This window comes from Vipera berus (assembly GCF_964194415.1).
Source record: "Vipera berus genome assembly, chromosome: 3".
NCBI classification, from domain to species: Eukaryota; Metazoa; Chordata; class Lepidosauria; order Squamata; family Viperidae; genus Vipera; species Vipera berus.
The window spans coordinates 113,093,647-113,111,689 of record NC_138204.1 but is presented as its reverse complement, the minus strand read 5'-3'; the positions used below and the strand labels follow the sequence as shown (position 1 = coordinate 113,111,689).

The 18,043-nt window shown below is 39.1% G+C and overlaps 1 protein-coding gene across 1 annotated transcript in view; it reads left to right on the top strand.

The window, feature by feature from the left end:
• PAPPA2 (pappalysin 2) overlaps nucleotides 1-18,043 on the top strand; it is a gene marked incomplete at both ends in the record, with an annotated part of 161,357 nt that overhangs the window by 120,569 nt on the left and 22,745 nt on the right. The window contains one exon of the mRNA XM_081325236.1: nucleotides 16,459-16,627. Coding sequence (XP_081181362.1) covers nucleotides 16,459-16,627 — 169 coding nt within the window. The remainder of the gene's footprint in view (nucleotides 1-16,458; nucleotides 16,628-18,043) is intronic.

Genomic DNA, 18,043 nt, shown 5'->3' with positions numbered 1-18,043 from the left:
TTGATTTTTTAACATAGTCACCTTAATATTTGGTAAACAGCGTGTTGTCTGGGTTTATATTTAAAAACAATCAATAACAATTAATTTCTATAATTCCATAATCCACATAGTAGCTTTCTTTGATTTTCTCTTCTTCCAATAATATTTTCTTTTATCAACCTTGAATTAGTACATTTCTTAGTATTTTGATAGATAACAATTGAATATAAACATTTTTCTAGTATTTAACATTTGCTTCATTTCCTCTGAGAACTTAATTCTTTTTGTTGACTTTTAATTATCTTAATTATCTCCTTATACGTCCTGTTTTCAAATTTCTTATTTAGATTTGTTTTCCCCACAATATTCAAAACATTCTTACCAGTTAAGATTTTCTCAGTTAATTACACTTAAGTATTTAAGCCATTTTCCTCATATAAGCCATCCCAATAATTTTACATTTCTCATAACTTAAAAAAAACAAAAAAGCAAAGAGAAAAAAGAAGGAAGTAGTATACTACTTGAGAAACATGTCCCTCTTAAGCTAAGATACATTTATATCCAAAAAATTTCTATTCTTTTTACCCATATTCAAACAAATGTTTAATCTTTAAATATTCTGTCTAATAAATCCAGTCATCTAATCTTTTAAATCTATTCAAAATATTTTTATGAATTGAGATTTTCTCAAGATCAATTACACTTAAATATCTAAAACATTTCCCTCATATAAACTATCCCAACATTTTTATATTTCTCATATTATAAAAAAAATACTATGTTACTTGAGGGACCCATCCTTCTTAAACTAAAATATATTTATATCCAGAATTTTTCTATTTTTAAACCATATTCAAACAAGTGTTTAATCGCTTGATATTCCATCAGATAAATCCCATCATCTAATTTCTTGATTCTAACTTTAGCCTTTCCCCCCCCCCCCCAAACATCTTTCCTAATCTGTATGCTCTGCTGGACCAGAAAGTCTTCCCATAGTCTTGTAGATGTTGTTGTAGGTGCATGAGACAAATCCAGTAAGATGTTTTTGTGGGAGGGTTTGGCCCCTTCATGTACATTGAAAATCTTTTCCTTTCTTTCTCTCTTAATTTCTCTTATCACTTTTTGTCTCTCAAGTTCTCGTAGTTCTTCTGATAGCTCTATAATTCATTTTGTCAAATCTTTTTTCTTATCCTCAGACTTATTTTGCAATCTTGAAATGTAGGTTATCTTTTCCTTGTCCGATATTTCCTGCAAGTTTTTCTCTGCCTGGGTTAACTCATAATTCCTTCCATTGTTGGGTTCAATCTTAAACATCTCTTTCCTCTGGTTTATGTTCAGTTGTCTATTTTATCTGATCGTTCTCTATTTTTATTTTCTGAGAGGTTTTTTGTTGTAAGGTTAAATTGAAAATGTATTCATTTATGTTTTAAAAGTTGTTTTTTTTAATTTCCTCATGGTTTGAAATCATTGTCGTTTAAATTAGTTGCAACATAGCATACATTTCTTCCTGGAAAGTATTTGTTTTTTCTTGTATGTTCTTTCTGCAGATCTCTAATGTTCCATGATAGCCAAAAATCAAAGTTTTCCTTTCTCTGCAAACAACTTTATAGTCACAGTTCAATAAGTATTTATAATCCAGGAAGGTCAATTTTTCCCTAAGATTTATAGTTCTTGCCTTGTAGGTGGCCCAAAATGTTTTGTCTTTTTTTTGTTGCAGCTGTTCTCTGTTTAGTTAAGATAGTGAAGGTCTCAAAAACAAGTAATCTTTTTCTGGGCTTTCTGCCAATTCCTGTATTAGAGCAATTACAGTTGTATATTTTCATCCACCACTAGATGTCAGCACCAGTTTGTTTTTCAGTTTTCAAAACAAGCAATTACTTTCTTCTGTTTTCATCAATGATCTTTTGAAAAGAAAATCTTAACAAATTCCACCAATTTCAAACTTATCCAGATTTAAGTCTTATATTCATTTCAAATATATTTCTGTCCCCCATAAAAGTTTAATTTGCTGCTTCCTTCTGTAGAAGGGTGGGGCAGGAGTCCCCCTCCTTCTCACTTTCGGAGGATTTTTGCTTCTTGGGTTTTCTTTTTTCAGGAAATCAATTATCAAGTAGAAGAGAGACAATTGATATTATCACTCAGTTCCAAACATGTTGTTTACAATCAAGCTTGAATTTGTGCTTTTAGCTTGGGCTAGACTCTGGAGTGAAGCTAGCCTTTATTCTGCTGGTTTCTGGAGGGCTTTCCCTGAACAACCGGATCTACTGCCACCTCTCCACAGTCAGCGGGGCTCCCCTCCATTTTTGTCACCTCTTTGGAGTGACTTAAGGCCCATTTAGGATCCTCTAACAGAAAAAAATAGGCCGTAGGGTGTGGAGCCCCGCAATCGCTCAGCTGCTGCGTTACTGCGCAAAACCGGAAGCCTGTTTTGCCTCTCTTAATGGGAATACTAGGATTAGTAATTAAGATTTTCTTTTAAAGTGGCCTAACTGTGAAGACCCAAGAGTTTGATTCAGTCTAAAATAAATTGTAGAATTTAGATTAACAAACTTTAGTGTAATATATGTAAGACAAAAGCAAACACTAGTTTAAAACAGCTTCCGCTTTCATCTTCTTTGTACTTGTATACCAAAAGTTTGAGCTAGCTGCCTATGTCTGTTTTCCATCTGCTCTGTGTTCCTATTTCTGTGATGGCATCAGTCTTTGGATTTAAACAGATGGCTGTAATAACATGATTTTTTGTACAACTCTATTGGAACTAAACTTTTTTCATCTAATTATTTGCTATCAAGTGTTCTGTTTACTGGCCAGCAATATTTAAATATGAAAATAATCCAAAAATAATTTGTCAGTTTAGCAAAGTATCACATCTCTTTGGAATGACCTTAAATTGAGCTTGTATGCCTTTCTTTGGTATCACTCCAATCTTTTTAAAAAATTAAGATTATCATAATATGAAATACAAATGAAAATGAAGATAAGGAAATGGGAAAGGGAAAGAAAGAGAAAGGAGAAGTGTAGGGTAAAGGAGAAAAGCAAAGCAAAAGCACTGGCCTCCATCATTTTTCCGAGAAATAGAATACGAGGTAAAATTACATCCTCAACTTTTTACTTTTACATTCTTATTAAATGCTAGTCATTTGTACAACAACAAACTAATCTAATCAGCAAGTCCTAAAGTCAAGGTTTTTTTTCAGCCTTAAGCATGAAATCTAGAAGCGTTTTCCAGGTAGAAACAAATATGTTCTTTTCTCTGATTAAAACAGTTAATTTTGCCATCTCTGCTAACTTCATCACTTAGTCCATTCATTCTTCCATCAAGGGGATTGATGCATCTTTCCATTTTTGCACATAGGGAATTATCACTGATGTCAATATATACAAGAACAAAGATCCATTTTTTTCAAGTCCCTTGTCCATAGGGAAGTCTTAACTTTTGAGTCTTAAGTCCTAACATTTCAATGTTACATTCATTTTTAAAAAAATCTCAATTAAAATATAAATCTGCCCCCAATATTACTTTGCTTTATTACAAGTCCATCCAAAATCATAAAAAGTTTCTTCTTTCCAATTACATTTGCAATATATCTGGGGTTAGATATCAACAATAAATAATTTTGTAAAAAATTACTTATAAACAATAGTTCAGTGTAAATTTTAGATGAATTTGTCCACATATTTTTCCATTGCTCAAACATCATATTATACTCAAAGTTTTCCCCCCATTCAATCATACAATGTTTACATATTTATAAATAATATGGCAATAATATGTTCTTTAGCACACAGTAAAATTTCAAATTCACATTTTACAGATTCAAACCCATAACCTTTTTGTTTACATTCCTTTCATTTGTAAATATGTAAGCCATTGACAGATACCTCCTTCTGATTCCAACTCTTCTTTTGACTTGAGATTAAGTTGAGATTGTGGCATGTAGAAACACTTAAAAAAATCTATATAATTCAACTCTGTATTGGAACACATGCAAAAGCATTTGTTTATTTGTTTGCCAAAACATATATATTTCCATTCTACATGTTTTGTGTGTGTGTGTGTGTGTGTGTGTGTGTGTGTGTGTGTGTGTATTGCCTAGCTCTACCATTAAGGGAGGAAATCTTGCCACAGATCACATTTTCTCAGCATGAAAACTGCCTCATATCCCACATGTGACAGAGTATTAGCCTGATAATTTTGTTCTTCTCATGATGAATTAGACATAAGTATGTGGGGGTTTTTTCCATAAATGTTTTAACCGCACACTGAGAACCGGTGACAGAATTAGATACTATCAGAGTGATCAATTGTATTATAATCCAATTTCCTATTGACTGCATTTCTTTCTTTTTCCTGCTTTGCTGCTTGAAATAATTGAATCTCCTGCTCTGATAGATCATGTTAGTTTAGGGGCTAATTTATTGCCCTCTTTCTTGGCACTCAATTCTGGCCACTGTTACATCCATTTGGGAACTAACCAGCCATTTGCTGTATGGGTTGTTATGTTTTCAAGATTGACCTTGAGGCCTGCATATCAAACAGCCTCATATATCATCTTGTGGCTTCCATTATTACTCTTTCAATGTTGGATGGATTTTTAAAACTATTTGATTTTTGTTTTGGCTCCATTGCTAATCCTAAATAATGTCTGTTTTTTAGGATCAGAAAAAAATGTTAATAGCTCTGTTACAAAATAGTATTTAGAGTGAGTTTTAAAAATCTTGTTACCACTTCCTTTCTTAGCCTTATTTATTTATTTATTTTATTTAATACTATTTCTATACCGCCCTTCTCCCGAAGGACTCAGGGCGGTGAACAGGGCAAGAATAAAAATACAAATTACAAAAGTTAAAACAAGATTAAATAAATGCCCACATACTAAAATACATCATTAAAACCTAATAAAAAACAGTAGCAACCCCCCCCCAATCCCCTCATCAGGCCAGGCCAGCTTGTTCAAAAAAGTATGTTTTTAGCTTGTGGCGAAAGGAGCGAAGGTCGGGCGCCGTCCGGAGCTCAACCGGTAGCTGGTTCCATAGCTCCGGGGCGCCCACAGAGAAGGATCTCCCCCTGGGGGCCACCAATTGACATTCTCTGACCGGTGGCACCCTGAGGAGGCCCTCTCTGTGGGAACGCACAGGGCGGAGGGAAGTCGATGCCGGCAGCAGGTGTTCCCTCAGGTACTCCGGACCCCTGCCATGTAGGGCTTTGAATACCATTACTAGTACCTTGAATCTCACCCGGAAGGCAACTGGTAACCAATGCAGCTCACGGAGCAGAGGTGTAACGTGGGAGTATCGGGAGACTCCCAACACAACTCTCGCGGCTGCATTCTGTACCAGTTGGAGCTTCCGGGTGGTCCTCAAGGGCAGCCCCATGTAGAGAGCGTTGCAGTAGTCTAGTCGAGAGGTCACGAGCGCATGAGTGACCGTGCATAGATCATCCCGGCTTAGATAGGGCCGCAACTGGCGCACCAGGCGAACCTGGGTGAAAGCCCCCCTAGTCACAGCTCCTATGTGGTCTTCCAGGGTGAGCCGTGAATCTAGGAGGACTCCCAAGTTGCGAGCCCTATCTACGGGGGGTAATAGTTCACCCCCCATAGCGAGAGGTGGAATGTCCGAATAAACCCGGGATGAAGGTATGCAAAGCCACTCGGTCTTGTCGGGGTTGAGTTGAAGTCTGTTCCTCCCCATCCAGACCCGAACCGCCTCCAGGCAGCGGGACATCACGTTGAGGGCATCACTGGGGTGGTTTGGGGTCGAAAGGAAAAGCTGGGTATCATCAGCATACTGATGATACCCAACTCCAAAACCACGAATGATCTCACCCAGCGGTTTCATATAGATGTTGAACAGGAGAGGCGAGAGGACCGACCCCTGAGGAACTCCACAAATGAGAGACCTCGCGGTCGACCTCTGCCCTCCTGCCAACACCGACTGCGAACGTCCCTGGAGATAGGAGGAGAACCACTGTAAAACCGTGCCTCCCACTCCCAATCCCCTGAGACGCCGCAGCAAGATACCATGGTCGATGGTATCGAAAGCCGCTGAGAGGTCTAATAGGACCAGAACAGAGGAATGCCCCCTGTCCCGAGCCCTCCAGAGATCATTCACCAGCGCGACCAATGCCGTCTCCGTGCTGTACCCGGGCCTGAAACCCGATTGGTACGGGTCTAGATAATCCGCTTCATCCAGGACCAGAGGGAGCTGATGTGCCACCACACTCTCAACAACCTTCGCAAGAAAGCGAAGGTTGGAGACAGGACGAAAGTTGTTCAATACAGCTGGGTCCAAGGCAGGCTTCTTGAGGAGAGGCCTCACCACCGCCTCTTTCAAGACGGCGGGGAAGCTACCCTCACTCAGAGAAGCTGATATAACTGCCTGGAACCAGCTGCGTGTCCTCTCCCGGGCTGCATAGACCAGCCAGGAAGGGTACGGGTCCAATAAACATGTGGTGGTGCTCAGCCTCCCCATGATCCTGTCCACTTCCTCCGGAGTTACAGAATCAAACTCCTCCCAGGTGATATCGACAAGACCGCCCGCGTCCTGCTCGACAGACTCTGCCCAGTCAGAGTCCAGACCGGTCCGAATCCGAGCGATTTTGTCCGACAGATGCTGGTTAAACTCCTCGGCACGACCCTGCAAGGGTTCCTCCCTCACCTCCTGATTCAGGAGGGAGCGAGTCACCCTAAACAGGGCGGCCGGGCGATTATCTGCAGATGCGATAAGGGTGGCGAAGTGGTTAGACCTCGCCTCCCTTATCGCAGCGAGATAAGACCTAGTATAGGTTCTTAGTCGCAATCGGTCGGATTCGGATCGGCTGGATCTCCAACCGCTCTCTAGGCCCCGTCTCCGACGCTTCATCTCCCGGAGCTCCGCGGAGAACCATGGAGCTCGACGGGATCTGCACCGGGTCAGGGGCCGCAGGGGTACAACTCGGTCAAGAGCCTCAGTGGCTGCCCTTTCCCAGGCTTCCACTAAGGCGTCTGCCGAGCTGTGAGCAAGGGAGGCAGGTGGGGACCCCAGCGCCGCCTGGAACCTCTGGGGATCCATTAAGCGTCTGGGGCAGTACCATTTAATTGGTTCCACACACCCACGGCGGGGGGTGGTAAAATGGAAGACCAGCCGCAGGAGATGATGATCGGTCCATGACAGGGGCATAACAATTGGGGAGCCCCCACCAAGATCATCTAACCACCGTCCAGATAAGAAAACTAAGTCAAGAGTGTGGCCTCCCTCATGAGTCGGTCCCACAATTACTTGCGTCAGGTCCATGGCCGTCATGGAAGCCATGAACTCCCGAGCCAACTCAGATGATCCTCCCAGCGATGGTAGATTGAAGTCCCCCAAAACTATCAGTTTCGGGAACTCAATCACCAACCCAGAGAGGACATCGAGGAGCTCGGGCAGGGCTGCTGCTATGTGACTAGGCGAAAGGTACACCAGCAGCAAGCCCAACTGCGCACCAGGGCCGCATCTCAAAAAGAGAGACTCACACCCGACTATCTGGGGAACGGTGGCCTCCCACTTGATCTTTTCTTGGTACCTCTCAGTAAACTGTATGCTTAGTTGGCTATGTGAGCAGATGCTTAATTCCTCTGCACACACATGGACACACATACAATGTTTCAGGGTTAGGTAAGGACACACAGATTTTTCAGGCACCTGATAATTTTCTTTAGAGGGTTTTGCTAAGGATTAGTGTGTCAGAATGAGCTGCATAGACTAATTCCTGAATCAACCTTTACTTTAAGTACAAAATCACCAGACATTGTAAACTAACTTCTTTGTGTTGTTCAATAAATAAAATTACTTAGTGATGTCTGTTGGCTGCTAAGTAGTGATATACTCTGCTCAATAAGGGGCTGAAAGAAACTGGCAGTTTAAATGAAGACAGTGGGAAATAAGTGATTGTTTTGTAGAGCTGGCAAATAGCAGTTTTGACAAACAGCATTTTGTCAGCTTTAAAGGCAATCACTAAGAGGGCTGGATGCTAACCCTTCCCTATTCAGTCTGTTACCAAGTAAATAAATCAATATTGCGTATACTTCACTGAACACAAAAATAATTTCTCAAGTGATTATTCTTGGAATTTCCGATGGTTCAGGTCAGTGGGAAGTGCAAAGTGTTGTTTTTTTCCACCTTAGATACCACTACAGCATGCTGTTCTATTTTGTAGTGCTACTACTATATTGAGATTAGTAAACCAGTGTTCCTGAGATTACTAATAATATAGTACAAGTGCTTGACTGGTGCTACTGTCAGGCTTGTCTCAGCTTGGGCATTTAGGAAAGAAAGACCCTCAACTCCATTTGTAGCGAAAGGTATACTTTTACTAAAGCCAAGTGGTTACAACATAAGCAAAGCTGGATCTGAATATTGCTGCGTAAAGCCTGCTTTTTTTGCCTTCTTCCGGGCCCTCCCTTCTTGACCAGTTCACAGTGTCCAATAGTATTCAGATTTGATGTTTTTGTAACAGCATTGAGGTTTGGTGCCTCTTTGGTTGGGTTTCATATTCCATTTTCACACTCATGTTCTTGGATCTGCTGGTTTGTTCCAGATTGGCACCTCTAGTTCCTGTCATCCTGTCAACCCCCCTTTACATTTTCTGCTCTCCCCGTGTTTTATGGCAGGATGCCAGCAAAGTGACTGAAGTACTTACGATGGCAGACCTGGCAGCTACAGTCAGCCAGGAGCTGCTGCTTCCTTGGTTTTGTTTGTGATCCCTTCCAGTTTTCTTGCCTGATCAAAAGAATCGAAGCCTGGCTTACTTGTAGATAGGTATACACAGGGTGTCTGTATCTTACCATCAATATGTTGTGGTAGTCACAAAAGGAAATGGGTGACCTGTGGAATTGCTGCATGATAGAAGTAAAGGCTAAGCTTAGAGTTGGAAGGAAAAAGTCAGATGATTTGCTTCCAGGGCTTTCTATTTGTTTTGCCTTGACAGGAAACATTGAAGCCTGGTTTGGAAACAGAGATAGTTGAGGAGTTTGATCTTTGTGAGTTTCAATAGAAACTGCCCCTTACAGGCTAGTGAGCCCATTGGAATGTCGCTCTCTTTCTGACTCTGCTCTTCTCCAAATGTAGCTCAGTGCTTGGCTCAGAAATCCGTATCAGTTTATTTAAAAAAAAACAACTCTTGGCAGTTGAATTTGGGAATGGAATTGACCTCTGTCCTCTGGATAGAGTAAGTGGAATCAAGTGGAGTAAATTCATTCTAAAAGAAAAAAAAGTGAACTCAAGAAAAATATCATAGATTGGAAATGAATTCATGCATTTCCACTGATGGCATCTTAGTTGCTGTTCTCATAATGAGTGAAATATGTATTTTAAGGTCTCACATATATCAGTGTCCGTTTGTCTTCTTTTTTTTTTTTTATTGAAAAGTTTTAAAATACAATTTTCCTTTAAAAAAACCCCCTTCCCCCTCCCTCCTCCCCCCCTACCTCCCCTCCTCCCCCCTCCCTCCTCCCCCCCTACCTCCCCCCCTCCCCCCCCCTACTTCCCAGAGCTGAATACAAGGTATATATATATAAAAAAAAGCAAACCTAAGCAACCATATACTAACAACTATAAATTCTAAAATCCATCACTCTCTAGCTTATATAGGATAAAACAAACCTTAACAATATTAAATATATATGTAAAAAAAAAACTAGAATATGAAAAGGACACTCTCTAGCTTATATAGAATGGAACAAACCTTAATAGTATTAAACATATATTAAAGACAAAAAAAAAGGAAAAAAAAAAAACCCTTCTCAACCCTATACTTATCCTAAATAAACTCCATCCATTTTATCCATTCCATGATATAACATTCTTACAAATAATTTTCCAAATTAACCAAGGATCCCAAATCAAAAAAACTTTAAAGTCAACTCTTCTGTAATCGACCGTTCCTCTTCCAGTACCACATCTATAATTATTCCAAACACAACAAAAAAGAAAAAAGAAGAAAAAAAAAAAAGATTGCAAACAAAACTTGAACTTTAATCCAAAAAAGCTCAGCCTTTCCACAAAACCACCAAATATAAAAATATATTGCGTCTACACCCAAATCTTTTCCCCCCTCCCCTGCTTGACTACTTGACTATATCGTAAAAGTTCCAAAGACTTCTGCGATTCCTGCTACTTTCTCTTCTTAGATCGTTTTGCAGCAGCACGCGTCACCCTCTGTTTTATAGATTCATCCGACGAGGTTATATCTTGATCTCCTCCAACACCGTTGTCTTCTATCTGACCATATTCGGCCTCTTGATGCGCTCCTTCTCCAGATCCCTTTCCAGCTTCCAAAAGTGTTAATGGCGTTGCATTTAAAACATTATTGTAGAAATCACGCGCTTGCATCACAGTAATCAAACGGTACTTTTTACCTTCGTGCGTCACCATCAACCCCACTGGGATCTCCCATCTGAACCTTATATCTCGCTGCTTGAGCTCTTGCACAAGAAATGTAAAATCCTTCCTTCTCCTTAGAATCTTTGGAGGAATTTCTTTTAAGACCAAAACTTCTTGATTAGCAATCATAACTTTAGTATCATAAGCAGCTTGTATAACTTCATCTCTAGTTTCCCTTTTTGCAAAATATACCACCACATCTCTAGGCAACTTCCTCTGTCTGGCAATCCATGAATTCACACGAAACACTTTGTCCATGCCTCCTTTTATTTCAGATGCTGGCTGTTTCAACACTATTTCAAAAGCCTCAGAAACCAGCTGCTTTAGATCTTCCTTAGTATTCTCCTTTAAGCCTCTAATTCTAATGGCAAACTGCATCTGGAAATATTGAGCAAGACACAGTTCCTTTTCCATTTTATTTTCATTCTCCAATACTTTTGCTTCTAATATAGCATTCTTTTGAGTCAAGTCTTCTAGCTTTCCCTCCAATTCTTCCACACACCGAGCCACTTTACACACTGAAGTCAAGATGTCTACCCTCATTGCTTTGAGCTTCTGTTCCATCCTCTCCTCCATTCTCTCCTCCAATTTCTCCAATTTCTCCTCCATCTGTGCAAATCTAATATTAATTGATTCCAAAATTACCTGGGTATGTTTTTCAAGAGCATCTTGTAAGTCCTTTGATGTCAATACATCAGGAGGATGCAGCGCCTGCAATAATGATTGTTGCACGGGAGAAGTTCCAGCACTCCGAAGAGTTTTAGGGGGTGGTTTAGCCGCCATCTTTTACCAAATATGACGCACTTTCACTTCAGATTTGTAATCCAAAAAAGTCCATCAAGCTGGAGAGTAAAACATAGTAATCCTCTTTACCATTTCCTCTTGTATCGCTCTGCCTGCTCCTTTAAATCATAGTCATTCCTTCAGGCAGGGGTGGTCGCAGACGGCTGGCTCTGTTTGTCTTCTTTGATGTTTCATTGTTATGGAAACAGCATGAGGAAAGAACTACAGAGTCAACTAGTGGTGACATCCCATCTCCAGAAAAAGTGTTTCAAATAAGTTGCTTTCTAGTTTTCGTAATTTTTTAATGAAATTTGTAAAACCTCTCCACTCCTACCTGCTGAATTTCCCTACCTTCTGTTTTACTCCCATTGTGAAATGCTTACTATCTGTAAGATGTAAGTGCACAGAAATCATTTCCCCCCATAGTGCTGTGTGATGTTGCTGCATATAGATGAAAAAAAATAAAAACCAGTGCACACGTGGAAAGGATTTGTTTTTTGGTAACTCCATGTCTCCCTCTTGTGTGCTTTTACTGGAGATACAGCTAATCAAGCATGTTATTTTCCAAAGTGGCCAATAATATATTTTGAAATTTTCACAGTGCAATATAAAATTATTTCTTCTTAGCTAGTATTTGGTGCTGAGAACATACTAAAGAATTTTAAAATCTGGATTGCCAGATTAAAACAAATGCCGTGTCCTATACCCTTCAGGAGTTTAGCAAAGCAATTGCTTTCCTGTGTATTTTATGTCTTGACAGATTCTGTAACACTTAGCCTAAGGAACAGAGACTGAGTTGTTTTTTTTATAAATGTGTAAGAAACTTTTAAGCCAGTGGTTATGACTACATCTACAATTTCAGTAGATTAATGGAGTGGTGAATTAATTCCTTTTTTTCTGTCTTGAAGGTCCTGCCAATTATATTTCATTAGGAATTTATGTATTGGCTTTATGCAATAGGAGGATTAAAATCTCTCTATTCACATAAGTATCTCCTCTGTCTCTTCAAAGCCTGGTTTTGACAGCCCACTAGAAAAAAGCTGCTGAAAAACAATTAAATAGATAAACTTGACATGTTTCCCATGTTTCATTAAAACATGTATTCACAATCATATTTTATAAGCTTCGGTCACATCTCAGAGCAGAAGAAATAGTTGAATATAATGGTAAATCATATGTGCTGAGTATTTGGTGTTTATTATTCATGATACAACTTGCCATCTGTTATCACCTGCTATCTGATCTATTGCTTAGTTCTTTTATTAGCAGAAGTAATTAAACTAACTGACATCCAATAAACTAACTAGAATTCAAAGACAGATTATGTTTCTTCTTTTATATCCATAATAGACCCCACATGGGTCCTATACCAAGATCTAAATCTGTAAATGGAATAAAGGGATGTTCTTGTATCTGAAATTCAAAGGGTAAGTCAGCAGCAAGCAATGGAGCAGGCAAGTTGTGCCAGGAATGATTTTATTTATGTGTTTCTATTTTCTACTTCCATTGCCTATACTTATTTATACCAAAGAGAGGCAATGATAAATCTGTAGTTTCCAGTTTTTTTAAAAAAAAATAATACAACAAATTATGTAGCTCATGAAAGGACACTTGCAGTGATTGCATAGGTTTTAATCTTAAAAGACAAGATTAACAGCTAGAGCAAAAGACATTTGCTACTGGCTTTCATCAACTTGCAAGAATCACAGAATCTCCTGCTTTGTGCCCAGAGGAAGGCCTCTAGTACTTGCCAGGTGACAATTCAAAATAGGAAGAGATCAATTGTTTTAATAATGTAAATTATTAAAAGGCAAAAAGCAAAAGTAGGTTTCTCTTAAAATACCTATTTTTTTACATTTTATGCTTAATAACTACCATGTTTATTAATGCTAGAAGTTAGCTTTATAATAACAGAAACTGTTGCTTATTGCTCTTCAGAAACCATAGTTTAGGAAACTATCTGAAGATGGTTATATAGTCAGTGAGCAGATGTCTTTAATTACATCCACTAAAGAGCTGCTGCTTATTATCATCTTTGAGGGCTTCATAGCCAGGCCTTCACCAGGTCAGAGTGCTTCTGGGCTGTCCTCCTCAGTAATGCATTATATAAGACTTTGACAAGACTAAGAGAGTGAACGGACAACTTTCCCACCCCTTTTCTTAGTATAAAGTAAAGCAATATTGTTTCAGCAGCACACGTTGTTGTTCCTGTATTTTTTATTTTTCATTTTCTGGCAACAGAACCTTTTTTCTTGACCAGAGAGATATTAACATGCTGGACAGAATTCAGAGAAAAGCCACAAAAATGACAAAGGGCTGGAGAGAGTAACTTCACAAAGGCCTCTGTGCCAAGCCAGAACTGTACAGTTTCAGGATGATGAAGAGAAAGGGGCATAGGAACTGGCTGTATGTTTCCAAATGGATTTGAATATGAATCAGAGAAGGGGGCCTTGTTAGGGAAGTTGCAAAGTGGAATTGTTTCCTTGTGGGAGAGACTATGAGAGCCTGGAGAAGCCTGAGGCTGAAACAGGGCAAGCAAACATTCTTTGGCATTATAAGGGAACATTGGGGCACAAGATAGCTGGCTGTACTCCTGGCTAAATAATCATGCATCTGTACAACTCAATGGGTGATATTCCTCCCCCCCAAAATAATGCTTTGATCAGAGTCAAAAAGTTGATGCTCAGGTGTGTATAGTTCTGTTTTCTAAATTATAGTATAACTTCAAAATAATTTATTTTGATTTGGTAGGTATGATTATAACATTTGATTTATTTTGATTTGGTAGGTATGATTATAACATTTGATTATGCCAACCCATTCCGCAAAGATTGCAGTGTTTAAGGTGTGGTACTTCTGTGTTGGAACCAGTATATTCTTTGCTTAAAATAAAATCAATCCACATTTTGCAAAAGTATCAGAATGCAAGTTCAGAGTAATCATGCAGATCACAACTACAGATTGCACAGATGTTGTTTGTAAGTAAAATTCTCTAGCACAATAAAGGGTTTCTGCTGTTTAAAATAACTATGCATCAAAATGTGCTGTTAGAATATAAATTTCAAGTTAACCAGACATTGTTGGTTTGCTAATTTCCAAAGTGCCAATGAAAAATTAGCATTTTTCTGATACATTGTTTTGTGCTTCTGAGTAACATACTAAGAATTTTCAGTCCTAAATAGCTGGACTGAATTAAAACTTATTTAATTATAGTGTTTCCATGTACTTGATGTCCCTTTGCAGTTACATTAAACATTACATTATGGCAGCAAATTTTATATCAACTCTGGAGACTTGCACAACGTTTATGCTTCAGGTTCCCTTCTTTTATGCCAGCCTAAAATCTCTTTGTAGAGCTAAAGCCATTTTTTCTCTCACATCCTACTATAATTGATATCTTAATTTTGTGTATTAATTTTGCTACCAAGAGCACAACACTCTTGTTTGACCTTCCCATAAGTTCTTGGGGGGGGGATATATTTCCCTACTATTCAGAAAAAGTAGACAGTTTGTTTTTCACCCAAGTTTCTGGTTTTGAGAGGCTTTTAATTTTTTGTTTGTTTGTTTAGCACATAAACAGATAATGGAGCTCTGAACTCAGTGTGATTTTAGGACAATAGCCTTACTGGCTGACACAGAATCTGAATGAGTTTTGGAATGCTCAGCTTGGGCATTCAAGTCTTTCAGTGCTCTCTGCCTGGTAAATCTCTGCCAGCACAAATTTGTGCTTCCATTATGTTGCTATTTAGATGCCTTCACATGCTAAATATCCTTGTTTCCCCTCTCTGTGGTATGTTTTCAAATGAATCACAAGGAGGCCAAAACATATAGGGAACGGTTGCTGGAATTGGGCATGTGTAGTTTAACGAAGAGAAGGGTGAGGGGTGACATGATAGCAGTGTTCCAATATCTCAGGGGCTGCCACAAAGAAGAGGTAGCCAAGCTATTCTCCAAAGCACCTGAAAGCAGGACAAGAAGCAATGGATGGAAACTAGTCAAGGAGAGAAGCAACCTAGAACTAAGGAGAAACTTCCTGACAGTTAGAACAATTAACCAGTGGAACAACCTGCCTCCAGAAGCTGTGAATGCTCCAACACTGGAAGTTTTTAAGAAGAGACTGGCCAGCCATTTGCCTGAAATGGTATAAGGTTTCCTGCCTGAGCAGGGAGTTGGACTAAATGACCTCCAAGGTCCCTTCCAACTACTACTACTACTACTTCTTCTTCTTCTTCTTCTTCTTCTTCTTCTTCTTCTTCTTCTTCTTCTTCTTCTTCTTCTTCTTCTTCTTCTTCTTCTTCTTCTTCTTCTTCTTCTTATTCTTATTCTTATTATTATTATTATTATTATTATTATTATTATTATTATTATTATTATTATTATTATTATTATTATTATTATTATTATTATTAGACAATTGTGATTATCTTGCTCATTTTCCATTACCATTTTTTCTTTCTTTTCTCCTTTTGCTTTCTAATTTCTCATGTTTCTTCATCTTTTTGCAGAATGCTGAAGCATCAGCATGCAGCTATCTGTAGCATATCCACTTCGTCCTTTCTTTTATTTTCTTGGCTAAGACTTAAGTCACTTTGCAGATAAACTTGTATTTATTTTACTGATAAAGTTCATTTTTCAGGAAAAGTTCTAACCTTATTCCTGTCACTCCCATGTACTTTATGATAGCATGCTATTACTTATATCAAAATGTCTGAAAAGGTGTGCTGTGCACCTATGGAGTTTGATAAACATGCTGGTTTCTATTTTCCATCAAAAGGGCTGCAGTGCAAAGACATGTTCCAAATTCTCCAGTTGTTGTTTACTCAGACAGCTTACAAATGTGGAAAAATAACCTTAGTTATCAGAAGAGACCTGTGCTTTGCAAATGAAGTGTGGAATAAAAATAAATAGGCGGTTTGGTTGGTTATGGTGTGGCAGTACATCAGTATCTTTCAGAAGTAAACAGCTATGTTCAGAACACATCCTTGGAGGCTGTGTAATTTCTTAACAGAGCTGAAAAAAGGAGCGAAACCACAGGAAAGAATTTACTACAGAAGGGGCCCCGAGATGCAGATTCTAAGATATTTTTGTCTACCTGCCTGAAGTAACCTGTCTAGATAGAAGAGGGGAGGAGAAGGTGGACTCCACAGGGTAATTTGTAGTATTTGATCAACAGAAGACTGCAGTGTGAATCCCAAAAGTCACCACAAAATACTGTGAATGGCTTAATTTTGGGAGCTGTTTTGATACAGAGATGCCATAAAGTAACCACTTTCTCTTTTGTTCTTAAATCCCCAGAACATTTTTGAATATCCACTGCCTTGAAACTGGCTTCTGGGAGGAAGGGAGCTGCATTCCTGTGGTTTGTAAACCACCCCCACCAGTCTTTGAAGGGATGTACAACTGCACCAATGGCTTTGAGCTTGACAGTCAGTGTGTTCTTAGCTGTGGTCCACAGAGTAAGACGGTAAAAACAACTTTGTGGTCAGTTTGAAAATAGGCCAGATTGGGTTGTGAGGCTGAATCTTGATCCATATGGCAGCTCCAGCTTCAGTTTTACCAAATGTTGATTGCCATATTTTGCCCTGTTTGTTGGCATCTCTTGAATTTGGTTTTATTGTGTAATAAAAAGAGAATGAGTAACTGGGCCTGCCCAGAAGTTTTTATTTTCCTGCTACTTCCATGAATTTCTTATAAAAAAAATCATGCCATTGTATTACTCATTAATGAGTGTAAAATACCAGTAGTCCTTGCTTACCCATTCAGCAGCCATTCAAATTTATGACACTGACCTGGGCCTGACATGTTGTTTTCTTTGTTTCCCCCTCCTCCCCCTTGTAGATCAGAGAGATAGGAAGGAAGGAAGGAAGGAAGGAAGGAAGGAAGGAAGGAAGGAAGGAAGGAAGGAAGGAAGGAAGGAAGGAAGGAAGGAAGGAATCACAAGAGAGTAAGCAGGCACACAATGGGTAATACACATCAAAAGGTGGTCCTTGAGGCTGGGATCTGCAAATTCAGACAGCCCAGTATATTCCCCATTGTGTGACCACTTGTTCTGTAACCCCTCCAATCCCACTGCTTTCCTGGGGGATGGAGTGCAAAATCCCCAAAACAGTTCAGACACAGGAAAGATTGCTTACAAAGATCACTTGAGGTTTTTTCTCCCCTCCTTTTCCAAAATTGAAAGATTGTAGAGGAAGGGATTACAAGAGAGTAAGCAGACATACAATGGGGACTACACTGAACTGTCTGTGTAGTGCACTTATGGCTGCCAATGCCAGTGCATTACTTTTGATGTGTGTGTATTTTCCATTGTGTGCCTGCTTAATCTCTTGTAATTTCTTCCTCTCCAATGAATGTAAATACACTCTTGCTAATTATCCCATTGTGGTGGGTGAGGAAAATGAAATTAGAGCTTCAGTCACATGATTTTCCACTTAGCAACCATTTCACTTAGTGATGGAGTTGTCAGTTCCATTTTGTGGTCACTAAACAAAGACTGCCTAGATTTTGAATCAGTTTCTTTGATTTTGAATTCATAGTAAATGTTAAATCTCCATGGATTACATCTGTATGTGTGTTGGAAGACTGAAGAATACATAACACTTGTTCAAAAATCTTACATTAGATATTTGAGAGACTTTGAGTAAATACCATGGCAAACTGATATTCCTAAAAAGAGGGACAATATTATGGCTGAAATCAGCGTCTGAACACTGGCCCAGACTGCCAAACTCTTGTAAAGATCACAAAATTACTTAAATGTACTCTGGATACTGGTTTGTTTGTTTTTGTGTGTGTGTGTGTGAGCAGAAGGAAGGAACCAACATTTTTGCAGTTGGCATTCCACTGAAGTTATAATCATTAATTTAACCTATATGGACGA